This window comes from Zeugodacus cucurbitae, chromosome 3 (genome assembly GCF_028554725.1).
Source record: "Zeugodacus cucurbitae isolate PBARC_wt_2022May chromosome 3, idZeuCucr1.2, whole genome shotgun sequence".
Lineage (NCBI taxonomy): Eukaryota > Metazoa > Arthropoda > Insecta > Diptera > Tephritidae > Zeugodacus > Zeugodacus cucurbitae.
The window spans coordinates 71,784,060-71,809,471 of record NC_071668.1 but is presented as its reverse complement, the minus strand read 5'-3'; the positions used below and the strand labels follow the sequence as shown (position 1 = coordinate 71,809,471).

The following is a 25,412-nucleotide window of genomic DNA, read 5'->3' as shown; positions in this document are numbered from 1 at the left end:
AAATCTCCATATATATTGAAGTGAGTCGCATAACCAAAAAAGAAAATCGAAAATACATTTATTTGTGTATAAAGCTTTCTTTTTCCCATATTTCTCTAAACTTGCTGCGCGTCAACAGTTTAGTCCCATTTCCCATTACCATTTCCTAAACCACTTGAAGGCTACGGCATTCGACATGCAGCCTTCAGCTTTCACTCAACTTTTCCCATCTCGTATTTACAGCTTGGTAACCAGCTTGGCGGACACAAGTGGTACGCTGCGTCAAAAATAGCAAGTACTTTTGGTATCATCTTACAGCTTTTGCACACGCTTACGCCTGACATCTATGGCGTTTGACGCTTGCGAAGCATTGAAGCATTGGAAATTATAAAGATTTCTACGAGTTTATGGGTAGTTTTACGCTTGCCTTATTTCCATAAAAGAGGAGTCTGCTATTGCGGAATACTACACAGAGGCATAGACATAAAATCGCTCATAGACAACCACAATATTTGTGTATTTGGCACTCTGTTTATAGTTGTGTGTGTGTGACTTTCATTTCGAATATTTTATAAACTTCTCACTTTGAAGCCTTCACTCGACTTCGCCAGCACAACTGTCAATTTGAAGGCGTTATCCTTGGGAATGCTGCGCTACTTCTGCTCGACTACTTTTGACAGCCGTTAAAGAGTGTCGCAAATCTCATATTACTTTATATTTGACTAGAAGTGAGTGTGAAATATAGTCTTGTAATATTATTTTGGAATTTATTTTCACACAGTTATGGGCAGGAGAATGGAGATGTTGGCTGGAACCAAAAATTTAGAAAAATTAAAAAAAACAATTTGAAAATCCAAAAAATATTATATTTTTTGTTTTTCTTATATCTTTAGCCTAAATATAGGAAAATATATAGTTCGTCAGAATTTAATTAAATACCTCGTCGATCGTAGGAGTTTCAATCAAATCATATTTTCTGCATGATTTTGAGCTTAAATGTGATCGCGGAAGTCAAAAACTGAAAAACCGGAACAAAAACAGGATTTTCGACGAAATATTACTTAAAAACCGAAATATCCCCCTCTCTAGTTATAGTCTACGATAAAATTTAACTAAGCTTACTTAAACTCTACTTCAATCTCCCTGGCACTCTCGCTCCCTTTTTCCTCTCTCGCTCTCCCTCTCTCTCTTTGCTTCACTCACCATCTGTCCCCTTCATTTTTATCATTGGCTCACATACTCTAAATCTCACTCTCACAATTCTCCTCTATCTCATTCTCTTTCTCTAACTCTTCTATTAGCCTTTCCCCATTTCTATCTCTTTTACTGCGCCTCTCCTTTGCCCTTTCGCTGTTTATATTCCTCTCCCTCTCTCCATTTACCTCTTTCCCTCACTCTCTCACTTTTAAATTTCCTTCGAATAAAAAGAAAGGTCTAAATAATCAATTTTACTATTTTCAGTATCCTGAGATATCATCCGATTTCAAAATCAAAGTCATAGAATCTATCCATTTCTCACATTTCAAATTCTCTAATTTAATAATTCTAATTTATTAACTGTTGCTATTTATATGTCCGTGCCTGTATATACCTATACTCAAAACTTCAAAGCACAATATAATTATAATTCTGTTTTTTGAGTATGAATGGAGTACTCAGAAAACACACTTCATTTCACTTATCTGACTGTTTTTATACTATGCATTTTAAGCATTGCCTACTTTACGGCTCAAATTTAACAATTTCTCTTATCTCTATTGCAGTATTGTTTAGTTTTGTTACATAATTGCCTAGTCTTTTGTTAGCTGGCAGATTGAAGAAATTGAAACATTTCAAGCTCAACAACAAACCAGGTTTATGCAAGTGAAAAGCATACCCGCAGGCGCCCAATGCTGACAATGAACAATTGAAGCCAGCTTACTGTAGTTAATAGAACTAATAGTCGTACTATTTATACGATATAATTTAGTAATCTTTGTATATGTATATGTATATACATATAAATAAATCCCTTTACTTGTTGACTTGGCAAATATGAAAGCATGTAATCGTATTCAATGCGCATAACTGCTTTTGTAAGTAATGCCGAAAGCATACATTTAGGCGTAATTCAATAATCCTCAATTGAATAGATGCTGGCACATATTAATTGATAGATTATGCTTGGCTATGTGTTGAGGGAATTGATATCAATGAGATCTTGACTGCCATTGATATAGATTCTAAGTATCTAATATACTTTATTAAATTTAGTAGTTCAATAGAAATAAAAGTTAACATATCTATTAAAGAATTAAATAATTTATTGTTCTGTAAGAAAAATTAAGGACTAAAGCATAAAAGAAGGAAAAGGTGAAAAGCTAAACTGCCAGATTCTATTTAAATTCGAAATTTCATGGCGCTTAAAAGTATGCAAAAGTTAACTGCATGATTTTGAGTCAAAATTATATATGACGCATAAAAGTATGCCACATTTTGAGTTAACTTATATGGAATGCAGTTAAAATAGAAATATATAGTTTATAAAAGTATGCAATACTTAAAAATTTTTGAAATTGGAATATTTTTGGCAAACTTTTATACACAAAGACTCCATTATTGTGTAATCCTTTACTAAAATATAAAATTTTCTTATTTCTTCCAGACCGTTGAAGATCTCGAAAATCGTTGCATGGAAGCGGGCGTCGAAATCGTCACAAGACAATCATTTCTATCCGATCCAACAGATGCGGTACGCAACCTACGTCGACAAGATGCTCGCATCATTGTCGGCCTATTCTATGTGGTGGCCGCGAGACGTGTACTCTGCGAAATGTACAAACAACAACTATATGGAAGAGCGCATGTGTGGTTTTTTATTGGTGAGTAACAAGCTTCAAGTTTTCAAAATAAAATTAAAATTTTCAAAAATGTTTAAATTAAATAAATTTTAAATAAATTAAAATCTCTCCTAATCTAAATATAATAAATCCTTCTACCTTACAAAAATATTTTTAATACGGCTGTTACTAATTAAAACACCATTATAATTAAATCTCATCTCATTTCAAACTCAAAATTTCTCCATGCCACAAAAATAAATCATTAACTCTACCTACCTTTCACTATCTCTCTACGCTCTCACTCAAAACGCAATTAAGCATTCGTGAAAGTGTGTCCTTAAATCGCCACTAAACCATTAGCTACTAATTCCCTAACAACGCGCTGCCCAATCACTTTCCATTTCACTTTTTTGCCACTCCGCTCTTCTCCTCCCCACTCGTTAGAATTGTTGGCATGACAAATTACCCGAAATACCTTCAGCGCTAAATTGATTTGTCACATTTTCCACTTTATCCTTTTCTACTTACGACCCTTTGTATTAACTTTAATTTGTTGTTGCTGTTTTTTATGATGCTTAACTTCAATGCGAAAGCGCATAGTTAACCTTCAGACTGCGCTCAGCTATTTTTTTTTTTTTTTTTGAAATTTACCTGCTAAGTAAATTCCGTTTTCGAGCACTAATCCTCTCGCACGTTCTGTCATGCCGTGCGCTGTTCTTTAAAGGGTTGCCAATTGGTAATAAAAAATTATTGTATATCCAAAATCATCCCTAAAGACAGCTGCTTAAAAGCAAAACATCTCCTTAGAATATGCAGATTGACGTTATCCGACAAGCTCTACTCACCAGTTAAAAACAACAGAAGACCTGCTATAGTGGACGGAAAGTTTAATACCTATCCAATCAATAACTCCGACAAACCCAAAAAGTAACAGATGACCATGTACCTCGAACCCTCTGATCTAATCCAACACAATACTCATTGTCGGAACCTGCCGTTAGATGATCGAATGCAAATTTTAGAAGAATGTTGAAACTTTTTTGAAAACGACACCTTCTGTCATGATTTTTTAGAATGTGGAATCCTACAAGACTTCTCACTGTAAGAGGTTCATTCTTTAAAGAAGCTGAACTGAATGCTCAGAGTATCCAAAGCTTATAGCATTATAAACTACTACTCTCAATCAACTACTCACCAGATCCAAAACTATGATCTGGGTTCAAATATCTTATCCAGAAATTCAACTGCCCAGTCGGAAGAATGACGTAGCCTGAAAGAGTGATCTTATCTGGAGCGAAAAATATTTTTCCACAGTTTAAAATCTCAGAAAGATCTTTCATTCATCGGACCAGAAACATCGATAATCAAAATCCACAGTAAGAGATCCGTTCCTTACAGAAATTGAGCTGAATCCTCAGGGTATCCACTCCATAGATCCAAAACTAAAATCTAGGTTCCAATATCTGACATAAAAACTCAACTGTCTTCTAGAAAAAACTACGTAGTACTCAATAGATGCAATACTAAGATCTAGGTTCCAATATCTGATTTATAAACTCGACTGTCCTCTCGGAAGAACTACGTTGTACCCAATAGATCCAATGGTAAGACCTTGGTTCCAATATCTGCTTTAAAAACTCAACTGTTCTCTCGGAAGAACTACGGAGCCTGAGAGTATGATCTTATTTGGAGCAAAAAATCTCCGGAATATACAATCTCAGAAAGAACTTTCACCCGTCGGGACACGGGTCGACTCACCCTGTATACGACTGTACACAAAATTAATATGGCAACACTGTCTGCGCGCGAATTCAACTAAAATGTACGTGCACATTCCAGCAACATACCTTTACAACACGCCATTTTCAGCATTTTCCAGAACAACAACAACAACAGCAATAAAATTAACAACTACTATAGAAATAAAAAGCGCAACAACAACGACGATAACCCTCAACGCAATAATAAAAACTATATTCGTTCGAAAAACGCTTGCGATAACACTGCTGCTTTCAACTTTTTCGGGATTCGCTCGCGCTGCAGCTGCTCTTGACATTACGATATCCGGTAATGCCTCATTTCACTTGCTGCTCTCCGCCGAGGGTAGGGTAGAGAAACTTTCACTCCGCTTTAGTGTAAAATTTTTTTGTTTTTACTACGGTGTTCACTAATTTTTCGATTGGTCACGTTCCGCACGTTTTTCGCATAAAATTCTAAATTAACCTTTCCTCACGAGGGTAACAGAGGGGGAAGAGCGGGTGGATGAGTGAAGCAATGGAGCGCGTTGTCTTTGTGAGCATATATATTTAGAGGGTTTATCCGAAATTCAAGATAAACTTTAAAAAGCTCACAGCTTTCGCACTTAAATACAAAATGGTAGATTTTCGCTTTTGTTTTTGTGGTAGTGGAAATTTTTTGGTTGACTTCGGCTATCAGCTGAACTTTTCTATATTTTATTTTGTTTCACCTTGTGCCCTTGCATCGGATTGGATTAAGTTGTTTTATATATATATTTGACGTAGGAACCGCTTTAAGCGATTATAGCCGAGTTATTGTTATTATTATTATTATTGTTGTTGTTACTCACTGTGCTACCAGGTTGTTCTGTCGTCCCCTAAGCGCTTTTAGTTCTTATTATACGCTTTATTCTTAAATTTTCGTATTTTCCACTTCTACTGTTGTTGTTGTTTTTATTGTTATTATTATTCGGAAAACAAGCAAAAACTTTTATTCAATTCACTTCGAACTCACTTAAATTGTTCAGTAATAAATTTACCTTTTTGTATGACATGATTGATGTATATTTGGCAATCCTCTTAAGTGAATGCCAAAATGCGGTTTGCTCGGCAGTAAACATACATACATTTTCAATAATATATATGTATTTATATCACAAATGCCCTTTAATGGCAGCAACCGCAAGCAAGCAAATGCTGAACTTCCTGAGTGTACTTCAAAGTGGTTTACAAGCATTTGAAATCTAATAATATAAGTAGTGGAAAATTACCAATTTGTGCTCAAGTGCAGGTAAATTAGTTTAATATTCTCTGAAAAGGTATTAAAACTACGCATTTGAGATGTTGAATGTGAAGGTTGTATAATAAGACTGCTATTGGACATTTTCCAATGAAAATCATTTCAAAAGTAATAAGTCAAATAGGGTTCTCTTTAATGAGAAATTCAAAATATTTTAAATTGAAATAGATAATGCAAAATTGTAGTGAGAGCACTATGGCATAATATTACTTCTAACCAGTATTCAGCCTAATTTTAAATTAAGAGGTGATAATATAATGAAAATTTCAGTCCTCTCACAAAAAATACATTTCAAATGAGGTATTTGACTCTACTAAGACATTACAAAAGCTCACTAAATGTAGGCAACGATTCTCCTAAAAAAAATATAGCATATATTTCGGCTGATTTCGGGTAAGTACCACTTTACAGTGCTTTCAGGACATATAGATCTCATATGTTTATAATCTTATATGATCCATTAGGAGTTTTTTCCTCCCACAAATGAGAGTATTTATAACTGTCTAAATGCAGACCTAATCTAACCTATAGGAAATGGATCTAAGAAATATATGACTTCAAGAAAATAAAACTCCAATAAATATTTTGATGAAGCAATTATATTTAGTATATGAACAGTGAGGTTCCAACTCCCAACCCCTTCATACCGCTTCATACCGTTACGCTTCATAGGCGTAACGCAGAAATACCTGGTATGATGATGCATGCCGTAATACCACCAACAATCTAAGCCAGGAGATCAAGCTCAGCATAACTCTTGCCAACAGGTGCTACCTTGGGATCGGTAAGCTTGAGAAGCAGTTTGTCTCTCTCGACGAACAAAAATTCTGTTCTATAAGCATCTCATCAATACCGTTCTATTATACGGTGCAGTAACATGGTCGCTAACAACCCGAAATGAAAAGGCAAGATCTTTGAAGCGGGGAGTACCGAAGAATATGGAACCATGAACTATATGAGATCTAAGACGTTATGAATATAGTAAGGCTCATCAAAATCAAACAATTTCTTTAACTGGACTATGTGGTACGTATGGAAAGCGAAAAGATACTTCCTTTCGAGAACAATGGGTGGACAACGGAAGCAAGGTCGCTCATGCATTTAATGTGCATAGGGTCTTGTCTGCACTTGGGATGTACATGTGGCGTTACTGCACAAAGGAAAGATAAAGGCAACTGGCGAAGTTTTGTGTTCTAGGCCCAGACCGACCCATGGTTGTAGTGCCAAAAAAGAAAAAGAAGAATTTACATAACCCAAAAGGAGTCCGGAATTATAACCGGACAAGGATTGTCAACTTTACTAGATATCTAGATGTCTTTCACCGCTACAACTACAATAAATGTTGAAATAAATCAATTGAAATAATAAATAAAGAATGGCATAAAAACTAATTATACAACAACAGTAAATATTCCGAAAAATTGTTATTTTCAACAATTGACATTATCGGTAAAAAATAATATTGTATTTTCATTCTATATGCCTACATTTTAACTCTAATTCCCTCGAATTTTATTTCTGAGACTAAAAAACCTAGTAATCATTAGGCCTTTTTAATTTCAAGCACATTTGTTCTGTTTAACTATCTACGTTTCCCTCTCTGCCTCTATTATTTTTGTCAGTCTATCCCATTCTCTCTTTCTCTCGAACTATATGCTCCTGAAAATCCTCACTCACTCTCTTCTTACGATAGCCTATTTCTGTAAAACACTTTAATAATCTGCCAGAAATGAGATCTACAAATCAAAACCTATACATTATTTACTTTTACAGACTCCTAACACTAAATACAGACATCATAATGAGATCTCAACCAGCCATTTAACATCCGACCCCGCTGTAACAGCGCAAGTTCTAACAAAAAGGTTCAAATTCAACAATATACCCTTCAGTAAATCTTTGAAATCACAAACAAACAAAAAAATCGATAGAAATTGATTTCATTGTTTTGCTGCCATTTCGCCGAGAATGAAATATGCGCTCTTTAGTCCAGCTGTTAGTTAAATGGCTGTTTCACAATACGAGTATTTCCACAAACTTTTTGCGTTTCCCCCATTTTGTTACCTTTTCTACTGCCGTTTTTTTTTTACTTATTGCCGGCGACAAAGTAATTTCAGGTATTTTCGCATTAATGACAGCAATAAATAATTCGCAAAACAAATAAAACGTAAAGGATTACATTGAGTTTAAGTGTTGTGGTGGGTAATTTGCAATGGTAGCGCTGGTGGAGTAAAATGGTTGAAAAGGAAAATGATTGAGAGCGTATGTGGTGATAAGATGGCAAGGTCAGCGCAATAAAACAGTATTATGTTCCTTTGATTCTGTGGGTTGTCTGTTAAGTTGTTGAAATATGTGCTAGGTGAATATGTTGAGGTGTGGTGAGTATGTGGGGTCAGGTGAATTGTTAGGTTATAATGAATGAATTTGTATGTAGATGAGACTTAATATAATTATTTTTTTGGATTTTTATAGTTTTTATAATTTTCTAATAAATTTAAACGCATTTTTTGACTTATCTATAATATAAAAATGAATCGCAAAATGTGTTGCTAAGCGCATAACTCGAAAACCGCTGAACCGATTTCACAAATTTTTTGTTTAGAATGTTTTTAGAGGTACCGGGATGGTTCTTACGGAGAGAAAAATTAGAAAAATTGCTTGAAAAAGTCTTAAATCCACAATTTCCCTAATCACCCATACAAACAATTTGTGTCGTTAGTCTCGAAAAAAGTCGAGAAGGGCCAAACCGATCTGTCTAATTTTAGTTTTGAAATATTTATGGAAGGCCAGGGAAGGACTAGAAAGTAAGTATATATCGAAAAATAGTGAGGAAGATAACAAGAAGATGATTTTATTTGAATTGACAACAAAATTTAAAAAAAAAAATAAAACAAAAAATTATAATATTTTGAAAGTTGTCATTGTTGATATGTTAAAATATTTTTATCATTGTTCAATTGTATAAGGCTGTGTCGATAGCCCAAAACAATTTGTAACAAGTAGGGAAAGGCAACCGAACATTTTATACTCTCGCAATTTATTGATGTAATTTTATTACACACAATTTGAAATAAAGTCCAATGGAATAACGAAAATTAGCATATATAATACATGAGGGTTGAGGTAATTCCTGAACCGATTTCACTCATTTTCAAAGCCCAGTTATATGGGAATAGGGGCAACTTGGCACCTGTTAGTAGGCAGACAAACGGAAATTCGGCCTTGAAATTACTCCTAAATGGCAAATGAACGAAACACCAGTCTGCAAATTCGCCAAAAAAAAGAGCTATAAAGAACATTTTCCAGATATTAAAGTCGCTGGAGGTACTGCACAGGACTTTAAAAGATTCACGCGACAACGAAAATATTTTTGGTGAAGCCATGATTCTGTTGGCAGGTGATTTTCGCCAGACTATTCCTGGATCAACTGTTGCTGACGAACTAATCACATTCCTAAAATCATCTAATTTGTGGCGACACATAAAGAAATATAGAAATAGTTGAAAATGGTAGCGACGCAGTTGACACCTCGATGGATTAATAACATTTTTAACGGGTTTCTGTAACTTCATGGCCTCGAAAGATGACGTATTCAATTATCCCACAGACTATTTTAAATTACTGGACTATCCCCACTCGCTTGCAATTAAAAGTAGTGTGAGTTGTCATCATGCTGCGTAACATAAATCAACATCAAACTTTGCAAAAGAACAAGACTGGCTGTGAAGAAGGTAATCAATAGCGTCACCAAAGCCAACTATGAAATTTAGTCATTTGTTACTTTCTCCAATATACGATTAAAAAAATCAAAGTTTTACAAATTATGATGATTTACGCTTAACACAGATCTACAATAATGTCTATCGATCATTTTTAAATTTATCGGCTATAACGTTTTCGTCGTCTTTATGCGTAAGAATTTGTTCTCTGCATTGAAAGATTTTCTAATTTAATGTATACCTTAGCCACAAAAACGTGTGGCCGGGTCTGCTAGTATACATATATAAATACATTGATAAAAAAATCTCTCAATATTTTATTTAACCGCGAAACTTTTATCAGCGAAATTCTCACACCAAACAACTCACACACCTTTGGTGAGCCATTTACAGCTGAGCAAGGGGGACATAACGAAAGTCGTAAGAAGTTACGTGCAATTTCTTTACGTGTACGTATGTCAGAACGTGCGTAAAGCGTAGAAGATAAATGCCATTATTGCGTAGCACCAAAATATCTGCACTAAAATGTAGCAGCTGCGCAAGGTTGCGGTAAAAGTTTCGAAACTCTGGATTAGGAAAGTTTTATTGGCGTAAAACGCACACATACATATATATATACACATACTTATACATATAAACACATTTATATGTATGAATATACACTTCCATACATCTAAACATTTGATACATGTATATAAACATTATCAAATGTATCCCAGTGCGACAGCAACACACACACATAAATATATCGCCAAATTACTCACACCTTTCACTCGCATGCCACCTAATCAACACAGCTTTGTATGCACAGCACTTCTTTGAGTTGTTTTACTTGCTTAGACAAAACTTTGCCACTTCAGATACGCACATATGCGCGCAAGCACCGACGCACCTACGCCACTGTAACTGTAACTGTATACATCAAATTACCGCTATATAAAAATATGTTCACTTCAACTTTTGCTGTAACGGCATCGCCAACTGTACTCATTTGCCGCAAGTTTTCACTCATAATTCGCACACCTTGAGCACTCTGCACTCATTTATAGCCTGTAATCATCTACTGTGTATGAGTACGTCTGTATGACACTGTGTTTGCCGTTTATTATTATGTTCTTGTATATTCATATGTAATCAACATAATACTGATTATTATTACTTATGTTTTACACATATAAGTTTGATGAGTTACTTCATAAGTGTACTAAAGATTTTATCTTAAACGTGTTTGGTTTATCTTGTGTGTTATTTGTATATGAAACCAACAATACATTTTCTAGTAATCCCGAGAGGAAATGATTTCGTGTGTGACTAACAAACGGGTGCAGTAAACTACAAAATACACATTAGTAGTGTATAACAGTAATTTGTTACGTATTTTGTACGTTACACCATATTTTGGTACTCGACTCAAGTACAACTTCAGGTCATTCTCTCAAAAAGTATTCCCAAATATCAAGTGTCAGCAATTAAAACGCTAATGCATCCTCCGTAATCCTGGATCTGAAAAAATTCTTACAACAAAATTGTCCACTAATTTGAGAACTCAAGCTCAGCGGCAGATGAACTATGCTCTACCAGAATGGATTGCTCTCGACTGCAGAGACAATTTTATGCTCTCTGTATATTGCAGTAACGTCAGCTACGAAATCCATAGGAGGATCACTCTTGCCAAGAGGTGCTTTCACAGACTCAGTAGGCAATTGAAAAGCGGAGCCCACTCTCACCAAAAGTAACGCTCTCAAACCAAAGTAACGCTCTATGAGTCACTCATCACACCCGTCCTTCTGTATGGCGCGGAAGCATGGACGATGACTAATAAAGTTGAGCACTCGAGAGTAAAGTCCTCCGAGGGATTTAAGGGACGCTACGCATCGCCGTAGGTGAATACCGGACTCGTTGGAATGATGAACTGTATGAGCTCTTCGGCGATATGTACATAGTGCGGTGCATAAAAATACAGCAGTTGCGCAGGCTTGGGCATATCGTCCGAAATGTAGAAAACACTCCAGCGCGAAAAATATATACGACACGGTACCCACTGGTGGCTGACGAAGAAAAGGACGACTGAAACTCAGGTGGAAGAATCAAGTGGATGTGGACCTGGCGAAGCTTGAAAACCCCAACTGGCACCATCGTGCCCAATGCAGACACGACTAATGAAGGCTTATGGACGCGGCCAAAACCGACACCGGGTTGTAGTGCAAAAGTGATGATGATGATGTATATTTCAATTTACTTTTCATAAATATTTTTTACTTTATATAGAGCTTTCCATACCAATGAAAGTTCACAGTACAAAACACTTATCACTATCCAACAAAAAAAAAAACAATTTGTTATCTGATTTGTTTTCTAATTAATTCCCAATTCACTCACAGCAGTTGTTATAAAAATAATGATCACAAGCACCGAGAGATTGTTAATATATTAGAATGGAGTTTAATATCAAGCCGGTCCTCCTTTTTTTAAATTGTATATAGTCTTCGAATGTTTGAGATGGTTCTTTAGTGAAAACGATCAATAATCAAAAGTGATCGAGTATACACAATACGTGGTGCTTAAACAACCGGCATCGCATTTATCAATTCTCAAATAACTTAGTAGTGAGACTATCCACACTTAATTCGAACCTTACACTTACCTATCATCTAAATTAACGTCACCATAAATTTGTGTGATAGATATCGTCTACCGGTCTCAGCAATTAATATTCGACAAAATTTTGAAAAAGTTTCATTAAAATTGAATTTTCCAGCTAATAGCCAGATATTTGAATATACAAGGTGTGTTCAAAAAATAACGGGAATTTTCGTTTGTTTTTTAGAAAAATATTTATTCATTCGTCTACATTACAGTTGCCAACTTCAAAATTCCCACAATTCGATATTAGGCATTTATGCCAGCGCTTCTTCTAATTGATTAATCACACCTTCTATATTGAATTGCAATTCTATGGACGAGAAGCATACTTGTCATCTTTTTCATTGTAATACTAGCCAATTAAAATAGACAGATAGTGGCGATAATTCATCTATTAATCATCAATTTCATATTTTTTATCCTCCCCATAGAATTTTTAAGATTTCATTCATCTCTCCCTTAAATATTTTTTCAAATATGAAATTCTTGACCTTGACGTGCAGGTTCATGCATAGCTCAGCAGGTAGTTCCGCATTGAGTAGTCTGCTCTCATAAATTTCAGATCTCAAGAGCGTCATACTTCTGGTCTAATTTGTCATTCTCAAAATTGCATATGAAGTATATGGACAGTTGAAAACCGTTAATGGAGTAGGCAATTGAAAAGTAAAGTCCTCTCTCGGCGAACCAAAATCAAACTCTACAAGTCACTTATCATTCCTGTCCTGCTTTATGGTGAAGAATCTTGGACGATGTCAATATCAGATGAGACGACACTAGGAGTTTTCGAGAGGAAAATTTTGCGCAAGATTTATGGTCCTCAGAACATTCGCAACGGCGAATACCGCAGACGATGGTACGGTGAGCTGTATGAGTTATACGACGACATTGACATAGTTCAGCGAATAAAAAGACAGCGGCTACGCTGACTAGGTAATGTTGTCCGAATGGACGAAAACATTACAGCTCTGAAAGTGTTCGCTGCAGTACCCGCCGAAGGAAGCCGAGGAAGGGGAAGGCCTCCTGGTTACACTTGGACCAACTGGCGCCGAACTGCGAAGGAAAGAGAGGAGTAGCGCGCTCTCATCGATTCGGCTATAACCGGCTAAACGGTTCAACGCCAATCACATACATACATATATGGGAAAGTTATATATACTAATTGACCACATAAAACCAATGTTGTTGAGACTCTGTTCGTCTAATTTCTTTCATTCCTAACTTTGAAGCAATTTTCTGAATATTTATATTATACGCAAAACAAAGATCTTAATTGAAAATTTACTTTATGAGAAAACATATTAATTAAGAGAAAACTGATTAGAGTAAAAATTCCAACTCAATGAACAAAAATCTACCTTGAGGAGAATTTCCAAGTACCTCTTTTAAGTAATAGCTTACTTCGTCTAAGTTATTAAAACAGAAATACAAACAAACAAGAGTCCATAGCTGAAAGTTAGTCTTCATTTACTCACAAAGATTACAATTTCGCCTTTTGACATTTGTAAAAATAACGCCAAAACTCACCACCACTCACCACGAATAACAGTTAATCCAAACAAAAGCGAGTTAATGGAATTACCATTGTGTTCCACCTGAAGTTTAAACAAAACATTGAAGAAATTTAATTTTAAGTAACTTTTCAACAGAATGAGAAAAGGCAGAAGATGAAGCAGAAGAAAATGAAAAGCAATGCGGTGCAGCGCGGCTTAGCGGGGCAGACCGAAAATTAACAAAAGCCAGAAATCAAACCTTTCACCCTAACCACAAAATTACGTGACAGTCAGCAGCTGCAATAGTAAAACAACAAAAGCAACAAAAAACAATTGCAAACTAAAGCATAAACACAACGGAAATACAAAAGGAAATGCAGAAAAGTTCAAACAAAAAACGAAACGAAAGGCTATAAGAACGTGAAAAGAAAACAACAACAACAATAAAATATAATAATTAAAATGGCAGCATGAATGCAAAGTGATGGCGAGTTTAAAGTGCAAACACAATGGATGGACAGTTATGTGTACGAGTATATATCAATACGAGAGCATATCCGTGTGTATATATAAGTAGTTGTGACAAAAATCAGTGCCAGCAACAACAACAACAATCATCTCATTTGTGGCAAAAGTCTCAATAGCTTGCTGATAGTAGCAACGCTAAACTCTTGCGGCACAAAGTTCAGCTACAACAACAACAAAAGTGAATTCGGCAAACCAACAACAACAAAAACACCAAAATAACCAAATATTGCCCGCAGCCAGCAATGTGGCATTTGTAGCAATGACTGCGTACAATCGGCAAGTCGAAAGTCAACAGCAACAATAACAACAAAAAAGTACAACAACAACAGCATTTCGCAAAACTTTTGTTTATTTGTCATCAATTTTCAGCTGCAGCAACAAAGTCAAAAGCTAACGGAAGTGAAATAGCCAAAAGTCACACCAAGTAACTACGGGTGAATGTGTATGTGTGATTATGTGGCGTGTAGTATGTCGATTTTAAAATAGAATCACTACATACACAAATAAATACGAATTCATTGCTGCACTTGGCGAAAACTTTAATTTGTTTGTTTAAACTTTACTGTTGTTCTTTGAGCACTTTTGGCCACGACGGCGCGTCGCCTTCGTGGGTTCGCCGGGTGTTGGTCGGGTGTTTTACGCCAATTGTGCAACACCACAATTGGTTGCCGCTGCCACTGCCTTTGGCGTGGCAATAATTTGTGGTGCAAAACTGTCACAAGTCTGTTGCAATCATACAACTCAACAAAAATGTTGCCAATGCAAGTTGGATTTGGTGTTGTTGTAGGCAATCTATTTTCATACAAAACTACTATTCAACCGATTTTGAGAAATTTAGAAGAAGTCTTGAGACGTGTTGTGCATGTGCAATGTAAAAAGTTCAAAGCTCTTTGCCATTCAGTGTATAGAAAGCGTCTTACGATAGTACATGGTCATACGTTTTTCGGCTACAAACACAACAACAAGCACACATTTGCTTTGTGGAAGATCTCATAGCCTGTCTGAGCTCATATAAGGATAGCCAGCTTAATTATAAAAACTAATAACCCGACAAAGAATTTTATCCGACAGATGGCGCTGCTGTCAAAATACTTCACACACACTATTAGCTCTCAAATTAAATTTAGCATATTTCTTATGCGTTAGGAATACTGCTTTCATTGTTATTTGCCTTTCCTATTAATGGTCTTACAGTCTAATGTACGATTTTCATTATGTCAAATTTAATGACATTAGTTTGACAAAGGTAAAATTCAGGTAACAAATATTTCTAGTAGGTTTAAAATTATTCCAATAATATCATTTGTTAATTTCAATCGTACTATCGAGCATATTGTGTGAAAGACTAAAGCCCGCCGTCAACAAACTGATTGGACCTTATCAGTGTGGCTTTAGACCTAGAAAATCCACCATGGACCAGATATTTCCCATGCGCCAAATCTTGGAGAAGACCCGTGAAAATAGGATCGACACACACCACCTCTTTGTCGACTTTAAAACTGCTTTCGACAGCACGAAAAGGAGCTGCCTTTATGCCGCGATGTCTGAATTTGGTATCCCCGCAAAACTAATACGGCTGTGTAAGTTGACCTTGAGCAACACCAAAAGCTCCATCATGATTGGGAAGGACCTCTCCGAGCCGTTCGATACCAAACGAGGTTTCAGACAAGGTGACTCACTATCGTGCGACTTCTTTAACTTGATGTTGGAAAAAATAATACGAAGAGCTAAATAGAGAAAGTACAATTTTCTACAAGAGTGTACAGCTCCTGGCGTACGCCGATGATATTCATATCATCGGAAGCAACAACCGCGCCGTTTGTTCTGCTTTTTCCCGCATGGATAAGTAGACGATGCGAATGGGTCAGGAGGTGAATGAGGACAAGACGAAATATCTCCTGTTGACAGTCATAACTTCGAAGTCGTAGATAATTTCGTATACCTGGAAACCAGTATCAACAACACCAACAAAGTCAGCCTCGGAATCCAGCGCAGAATCACTCTTGCCAACAGGTGTTACTTTGGACTGAGCAGGCAATTGAAAAGTAAAGTCCTCTCTCGACGAACCAATATCAAACTCTACAAGTCGCTTGTCATTCTCGTCCTGCTTTATGTTGCAGAAGCTTGGACGATGTCAACATCAAATGAGACGACACTAGGAGTTCTCGAGAGGAAAATTTTGCGCAAGATTTATGGTCCTCAGAACATTGGCAACGGCGAATACCGCAGACGATGGAACGAACGATAGTCCAGCGAATAAAAAGACAGCGGCTACGCTGGCTAGGCCATGTTGTCCGAATGGACGAAAACACTCCAGCCGTGAAAGTGTTCCATGCAGTACCCGCCGGAGGAAGCCGAGGAAGGGGAAGGCATCCACTCCGTTAGAGGGACCAGGTGGAGAGCGACCTGGTTACACTTGGAATCTCCAACTTGCGCCGAACTGCGAAGGAAAGAGAAGAGTGGCGCGCTCTCAACGATTCGGCTATAACCGGCTAAACGGTTGAACGCCAATAACATATATACAATTTCAAACACCAGATTCATTGATAAACTCACTCGAAAAGTTTTACCTGAACTAGCTACACAAATAAAATGGGAACCAATATTGTCTGTCATTAAATTTGACATGATACAAACTAGGCGTAACAAAATATAGCACCGATTGTCATAAATCTTTATATAACACAGATGCGTTGAAATATTTCCTCATGAACTAAAGAAGCTTCAAAGACTGGGTGTACAAACTGACAGTTCATCCAAGGACTCAAAAACAAGAAATGATATTAAGCCATACCATTTTTCAGTTACCAAACGTGGAAAACATCTTTTAAGTAGAAGAAGGTGTTGAATTCAAGAAGAAGACACAACAAAATATCAAAATTGTATCTCCCATGGAACAATCATGGTAGTAGCTTCGAACTCGAAAGGAATGAGGAAACAGTGAACTATCAAACTAAGAACATTTGAACGCCAATAAAGCCTATAAACATATCAGGCATATAGTTCCTTCGAAAGAGTTGGAAGTACTAAGCTCATAAAACAGAGTATCAGAATGATATCTCTAGCACAAATTGCGACCAAAGCCCCAGATTCTGACCGGTCCACCATACAGCTTATCAAAAATCATTTGCCTAGCAAATGACAATTTCTTTCATTATCTCCACTTATACCAGAGTCTGTCAGCGAACTTAGTCAGACAATTCTCACTTATTCCACTATTTTCTTATGACAGTCTTCATGCCTCCACTCCACAATAATTTCTCACGTCCACACCGCTGTCCATTAGGCTGACAGCAACTCATAATAACCGACCAGCGCTGCTTATTAATTCCTAATAAATTTGCTTTCGCCAACAATTTGAATTGCCGCTAAAAGGATTAAATTTTCCTACTATACTAGTCGTCATAAGTTATATTTGTGTAAAAAATGGCCGACTGTTTAAAGTGAACGTTTCGGTGGAGGAAGAGTGAGTGAGAATATAATGTAGCCTGAGAAGCAAAGAAACTGACAAACAAACCGAGCGGATGTTGAAGGGAAGCGGATGTAAAACTTTTCTTTAATTGTACGAAAATGCTGTTTTATTGCTGGAAATCCGGCTTAAAAGGATTTGCTATAAAATATATTTATTTTTCATGTCAAGGAAGCTTATTGAGCGCATGAAAGCATTGAACGTAAGTAGAGCGAATTTTCTGGGATTATGGCGCTTAAGTTGTGAAGGAGGTTAACAGAAAAAATTTGAATTGGAATAAAATGCGCGATTTGAAGGAAGGAAACAAGGTGTAAGAAGTGCTGTTCGTTTGAGGAAGATTTGTTTAGTTGGTTTTTTGAAAGAGGGTGTCTTTTTGGTGGTATAAAGTGTTATTTTGAATGAAGAACGGCATTTGAGGCTCTAAGGACCGGCTTGATTTAACTTGGTACCACTTTCTTCAGCCTTAATGATTGCTGATTCCCAAATGATTAGTCTTTACTAGTTTTTTAGCATGTACCATTCACTAGACCCCACAAAATAGTGTCTAATGAGTCTATACTGAACACAAATGTCAAAATCATATGTTGACTTTGACAGCTGATTTGACAGATATTACTCTAGGAATACTTATTCCAGAAATAAACCTATACAGGCATAATTATAATAAATTATATTTTTTATATTATAACTATTTATAAACTATTTCGTAAAACTATTTCTAACATATGTATATTTGTTTAAATAACTTTGACAGTTGATTTGACAGCTCACCACCAAAACCACCCTATATATGTGCAATTCCAATAAAAGCATACAGCTAAACTATTTCGATCTCTGTGTTACGTCATTAAATGCAATTTTCCTGTTGTGGCCTTTAAGTTATTTTCAGTTGACTAAATTTGTGGCACCGGTAAACCGCAAACGAAATTTAAATTAAGAATTCTAAGAATTTGTAATTAGTAGCTCTCAGCGCTATTTTTAAGGGCACTTACACACGAACAAAAGTTGGAAAAATAAATTAAAGCTGAAAATACCTGCAAGTGAATGAATTCGACTGCTATTTTTAGAATAAATTCGAAATAAAATCATTTCATTGCTAATGCATTTTCGGTGTTTAATCAATTTGGTAAATCGAGAATGAAAATGGCTTACTTTTTTTTTTGATTAAATGAAATGTGTTGACAGCGCTGACCTTAAAATACCAAAATAGTTATTTATCTGAAATGTGAAACTGTTATTGAAATCTGTAATCCAGTACTTAATAGTTGAAGTACTTTAAATTCTCATGTTAAAATTTTAAGCCGATTTGATTGAAGTAAATCGTGTTACAATGAATTTGAATTTACATAGATAAAGCTGGGTACAGAGTGAGGTAAGGTGCGAAGTTGAGTAGGAAGCACAAATTCATTTGTTGTAGACAGAGTTATTATATTTATATATTATTTTGAGTTGCATTACTTAGCGTTTGGAGTCCCACAATGTGCTTAGCCTTAATAGCGTATGCCAAGCAATTTAAAAGTTTTCTGAAATTTTTTAATCCAATTTGTGAACAATTCCATGTTCAGAGTTTTAATAAGTATAAGTAATACAAATAGTCATATCATACAAATATCGAAACACTTAATCTTGTCTTATTTTATTATACACAGTTCATGCTACCAAGGCTGAGGGCATATTGAGACAATAAGCAAATAAATAAAAAAAAATGAAGTGAAGTCGTATGACTCACTCAATAATATCACTAAAGAAGTATTGAATATTTTTGCATTTCTGAAAGCCAGCATTTGAAAATAGTTTTTAGTGGTGTTGCCACCTTTTAGAATTTTTAAATAAAAAATACCCTATCTGATAATTTTTATTAGCAAAAATAAAAAAATATTAATTTACTAGCAGAACCGGCCACACGTTTTTGTGGCTAAGGTATACATTAAATTAAGTTGGTTCAATCTTGTCGTCGCACATAGGAGCATTTACCCTCAAAAACCGGACAAAATTATTTTAAGTGATTTTACGGATGAAAATACATTATTGAATATAATAATGTAATATATTAAAATAAAACAAGTAAGGAAGGGCTAATTTCGGGTGCAACCGAACATTTTATATTGAATATATATTTTAAATAAAATTATAACAAAAAAAGAAGTACTCCTTCGTATGTGTTGTTACAAAGCCTCTTCTGATTCATCAGAATGTTCAGGCAACCCTGTTTTAGTGTCGATGTGGACCTCTGGTTCCTGTGACTCGAAGAGCTTTATAGTTTCACTCAAGAAGGGTTGGCTTTTGCTCCGTTGACGTTTTCGCTGGCAACTTAAAAATGGATCAGATTGCAACTGATCAACTTTTTTCAACGCGTTTTTTTTTACAGGGGGGAAAGACGGGGAAAATGTTTAAGCTGATATGTTAAGTAGAAACCCTGTAGTTTACTAAGAAAAAAAATCAAAGCTCAACTTTGCCCAACACTATAACAAAAACACTAATTTCTAAAAAATTAAAAAAAAAAAATTATTTTTTTGATGATTCCTTGTTTTCTCGAAAAAAACATAATAGTACATTAACTAAATTAATTTTTGTATTATTAATATTAAATACATACCATACCATATTTACGTACCAAAAAAAATCAATTTTGAGTACCATCGCTGAATTTTGTAATTTTCACTTTTGTCCGGTTTTTGAGTGTAAATGCTCCTATGTGCGTCGGCAACGATATTGATTACTCGAGGTTGATTTATGTTACGCAGCATGATTACAACTCACACTACTTTTAATTGCAAAGTACAGGCAATTTTAAATAGTTTGGGATAATTGACTACATCATCCTGGTTTGTAGCTGTGTCAACTCTCTCGGACTGAAATTCTAAATTGTCGCATTAAGTTCATCGATATCTTTTTTTTTACCACCAATATAGGACATTCAATCAGTCATTTATGGTTATCATATTGAGGTTTCATGTCAGGAAAACTTCTCTTTCGAGTCAATGAAGTGACAGAAATCTGTTGGAAATGCTATTAATCCATCGAGGTGTCAACTGCGACCCTACCATTTTCAACTGCTTCTACAATCGCAATTTGATTTGTTGCAAAAACACTCATATGTTAGTTGTTAATTGGCGATTCTTTATGTGTCGCCACAAATTAAATGACTTTAGGCATGCGATTAGCCCACCAGTAACAGTTGATCCAGGAATAATTGGAATAGTCCGGCGTAAATCACCTGCTAACAGAATCCTGGCTCCACCAAAAACGTTCATCGACAATCAAGATCTTTTGAAATCCTGTGCAGTACCTCCAGCGACTTCTTGAATATTTGGAAAATCTTCGTTATAGCGCTATTTTTGACGATTTTGCCGACTGGAGTTTCGTTCATTTGCAATTTAGCAGTAATTTCAAGGCCGAATGTGCCGTTTGTTTGCCTACTAACAGGTGCCAAGTTGCCCCTATTCCCGTTAACCTTGGTTCTGACAATGCGTGACTTCGGTTCTGGAATTACATCAGCCCTCATATACTATATATGATGATTTTCTATTGGACTTTATGTCGAATATATAAGTCAAATTGTTTGTCAATCGTTTTCGCAGCATTCGCGATTAAAGATTGTTTTTTGGTATTTTTTTTTTACATTATCGGAGTTTTGGTAAGGAAGCCTATTTTTTTTTTTAACTAAATATAGCCTATATCACTCAGGGATAGTATAGCTTTCCAACGTGAAAGAATTTTTCAAATCGGTTCAGTAGTTTCGGAGCCTATTCGAGACAAACAAACAAAAAAACAAACCTTCCCTCTTTATAATATTAGCATAGATAAATATTGCTTTTTTTCTCCAATTTAGTTCTCAGTACAAATATCTTTTTTAATATTTTAATAATTTCTACTTAGTTATAAAATAAAAATCGAAATTCTACGACATTTAGCACATAAACTGGAGCTTTTAGGAGAATTTAACACATCCAAAAAGCAAAAAGTTTTATTTCAAAATATTATTTATTTCAGATGGCAACTACAAAAAATGCCTTCAAGTGTTTTACTACCCTTTCCCTACTAAATTTTTAAATTTATACAAATTAAAAAAAAAATTTAATCAGGTGGCAACACTATTTTTTTGAAATTTTTTGAAAAAATATTGCAATATGAGGAATATTAGGTCTAAAATTAAACTCTGTTGCTAAACAAGTCTTAAAAATTAAAATATCCTTCACTAATTAATCACAATATGAGAGAGTCACATTTCTAAAGCTTATTATGCAAAAATATATGCAAATCACTTTAAATTGTTCCAATGCATAACAAACGATCAGCAGTTTAAAAGTTTAAAGTTCATACATGAAAACTAAATTATTAAGATTTATTGCAGCATTCATGCAAACACACCAACAACACTACACACCCAACTAATGGCGTTACACATGCATGCGGCGCCTTTGTGTATGCTACGATTTGTGCGCATATTCATATAACCACATTGAATCGTTACATGAATTTCGATTTCAATAACAAAAGCATCATCTCATGCTTGCGCAAGCAAGAAGAAAGGCGCATAAAGAAGCACACAAAAACACACACATGCATGAATTCTCACACACACATATATGTATGCATATATATGTACATACACACACTCATGCCGTAGTACGCTGTGAGCATTTATCAGCAAACTTTGCAAAGTTTTTCGTTACAAATGTCATTGTGTTACACACCATCCGCTACGTCACTTACTGACTTCCTTCCTTGTGGCAAATCTTTTGCCTCGTCTGCATGCTCGGTCAACTATGTATGTGTGTGTGTGTGTGTGTGGCATTTAACTTTTGGAAAATAGCAAAATGCGCGTATTTTTCGCGAAAACTTTTAGCGCCAACAGTCAATAGTGTGAATATAACTACATATATACTTATGTATGTGTGTCTGTATGTATTAGTGTTTGTGTGCAAATAAATAACGCAACTTTTGAAGGCATCAATTTCGGTGACTTTCTTATCTCTAGCGCTATTTAGGAACTTAAGTGCATACTATAGATGAAAATATCCTCATATATGTCTATGTAGATGTTTGTTTGTATGTGTATGAGAAGTATTTATGCGTATCTTTTTCTGCTTTTCATCTACTTCTAGGCTGGTACGAGGACAATTGGTATGAGGTGAACTTGGAAAATGAGGGTATCACTTGCACGAAAGAACAGATGCGCATTGCGGCCGAAGGACATCTAACAACGGAAGCGCTTATGTGGAATCAGAACAATCAAACGACAATTTCCGGCATGACAGCTGAGGAATTTCGGTGAGTATGCGTTTTGTATTTGACTAGAGTACTGTATCAGGTACGATTGTTCTTAAATTTTTGGAAAATTTTTGAGAGGTTCTGAGATTGGGGCTTTGTTCACACATTTCAGCGGATTTATATAGAATCTGACAGATTTTTCTACGGTAAAATTTTTTTAATTAAAATTAAAACTCTTAAATATCCGACAGGTGGCGCTCTAATCGGGACTTGTGAAAATATTATAGAATAAATCGTCCATTTTATAATGACAGTTCATATCCATTAAGGTATGAAGCTCTTTAAGTACTTATCAGGCCTCGTAATGGTAAACTCAATTACTTTATTCATCAGCAAGATAGAAACGGGTCTAACTTGAGGTCTTGAGCTTTATTGAAAGCGTCGACATTTTCTGTGTCGGAACACTATCCACACTACCACATTCTGAGAACCCATATAGATCTTATTTTGCTTACAGAAAAACATATCGATATTTAGAAGACCCAATAGATGCGCTAAGACCACTATATGGAGTAATATATTTGGTCCGTACTAGGTTCATACATATATCTACACATGGAACCGTGTTATCCGATTATAGCCCATTATTTTCTTTTCCTCGCAACTCGGTGCCAGTTGGAAGTCCCAAGGGTAACCAGCTCGCTCTCCACTTGGTCTTTCCAACGGAGGCCTTCCTCTTCCTCTGCTTCCACCTGCGGCTACTGCTTCGAACACTTTCAAAGCTGGAGTGTTTTCGTCCATTCGGACAACCTGACATAGCGAGGGTATCCGCTGTATTTTTATTCGCTGAACTATGTCAATGTCGTCTTATAAGTCGTAGTTAGTTTCTAATAAGTCTACCACCTTACTCTTTAGAAAATATGAAGTATAAAATTCGGTTTATTTAACTCTGAGCGGAGGTCTGAAGTATAAATTCGAAATCTTATCCATAGACCTACTTCTTCGGTCTCCAACTGACTGCTGGCATAAGCAGCACACTCCACATATTACTTTAAACTACCCAGCACTGTAACTTCTCTCCCTTCCCTCACCATTACAGACAACGACTGAATCATGCGCTCATCGAAGAAGGTTACGACATCAATCATGATCGCTATCCGGAAGGCTATCAAGAGGCGCCGTTAGCCTACGATGCCGTCTGGAGTGTGGCATTGGCATTCAATAAAACAATGGAACGCCTCAAGCAGCGACAGAAATCCCTACGAGATTTTACATATACAGACAAGGAAATTGCCGATGAAATTTATGCTGCAATGAATTCTACACAGTTCCTTGGCATATCGGTAAGTAAGCTTAAGCGATGGAGATTAAAGAAAATAAAATCATTGTAGCTGAGGGGCAACACCTAAAGTGTTGGCTTTGTGCATAGACAGTTGCGTGCAGAAAAGTGAAATCTATTTGCAATGGTATTAGTGTGTAAGCTCACTTAGTACGTGTGTGTGCTCAAGCGCTTTGTTGTTGATTGCAATGCAAGCGTTAATATTAGCTTTGTTGCAAGTGGCGCCGTAGGCAATGTTGACTTAAATTTCTGTGGTTTTGTAGTCAATGTATGTTTGTGTTGTCTCGGTAGGCAGTTTTTTTTTTTTGTTTGAGGTGAGGCAATTGAATGGAAAGTTCATTGATTGTGGTTCAACATTTTTATATATAGGTAATCCCGAAATTTCGGGATCCTTCAAATTCTTGGGATTTAGACTAACAGAATTATGAATTTTTATTTATGGATTAAAACATTTTAAGTATTTGAGGACCCCGAAATTTCGGGATTGGTATTTTCGGGATCGCTAATTTTATTATTAGGCACCTGAAGCCAAAACTAACTTACGCACAAAACACACATAATTTTACAAAGTACAAAGAGTTGTTTTATCTATGTTCTGTGTTAATTGTAATCCCAAAATTTCGTGATTTTCTAAATATAACTTTCGGTATTTCAAATAAAAAAGTTACACTTTTTTTCTAAATTTAAACTTTTATAATCTTGATAATCCCGAAATTTCGGGATTGATATTTTCGGGATCTCGAAATGTTTTGTTGAGCATCTAAACCCAAAAATACCTTAGACACAAAATATATGTACTAATTTCGATGGAAAGTATAAATAGGTATTTTATCTATTTTTGAAAACTTTCCTGTACTAATACTGAAATTTCGGGATTTTTTCAAAAATTGTTTTTTCTGTATTCTGACTAAAATAGTCATGAATTTTCATTGCTAAGTTTAAAAACTTTTAAAAAATTTTAGAATCCCGAAATTTCGGTATTGGTATATTCGGGATCCCGAAATTTTTTATTAAACAACTAAACCCAAAAATGACTTAAGCAGAAAATATATTCTACAACTACAACTTTGCTTCCGCCGTTTTCCAATAGATGTCTCTAGGGTGAAGCACTGGTCGATTAAATCAATTAAATCGTTTTATATCGATGTTGGACATTTGTGTCAACATTAAACT

The 25,412-nt window shown here is 35.6% G+C and overlaps 1 protein-coding gene across 1 annotated transcript in view; it reads left to right on the top strand.

Moving 5' to 3' along the window:
* LOC105218649 (gamma-aminobutyric acid type B receptor subunit 1) overlaps positions 1–25,412 on the top strand; it is a 343,997-nt gene that overhangs the window by 259,048 nt on the left and 59,537 nt on the right. The window contains exons 5-7 of the mRNA XM_054226814.1: positions 2,624–2,840; positions 22,795–22,960; positions 24,000–24,243. Coding sequence (XP_054082789.1) covers positions 2,624–2,840; positions 22,795–22,960; positions 24,000–24,243 — 627 coding nt within the window. The remainder of the gene's footprint in view (positions 1–2,623; positions 2,841–22,794; positions 22,961–23,999; positions 24,244–25,412) is intronic.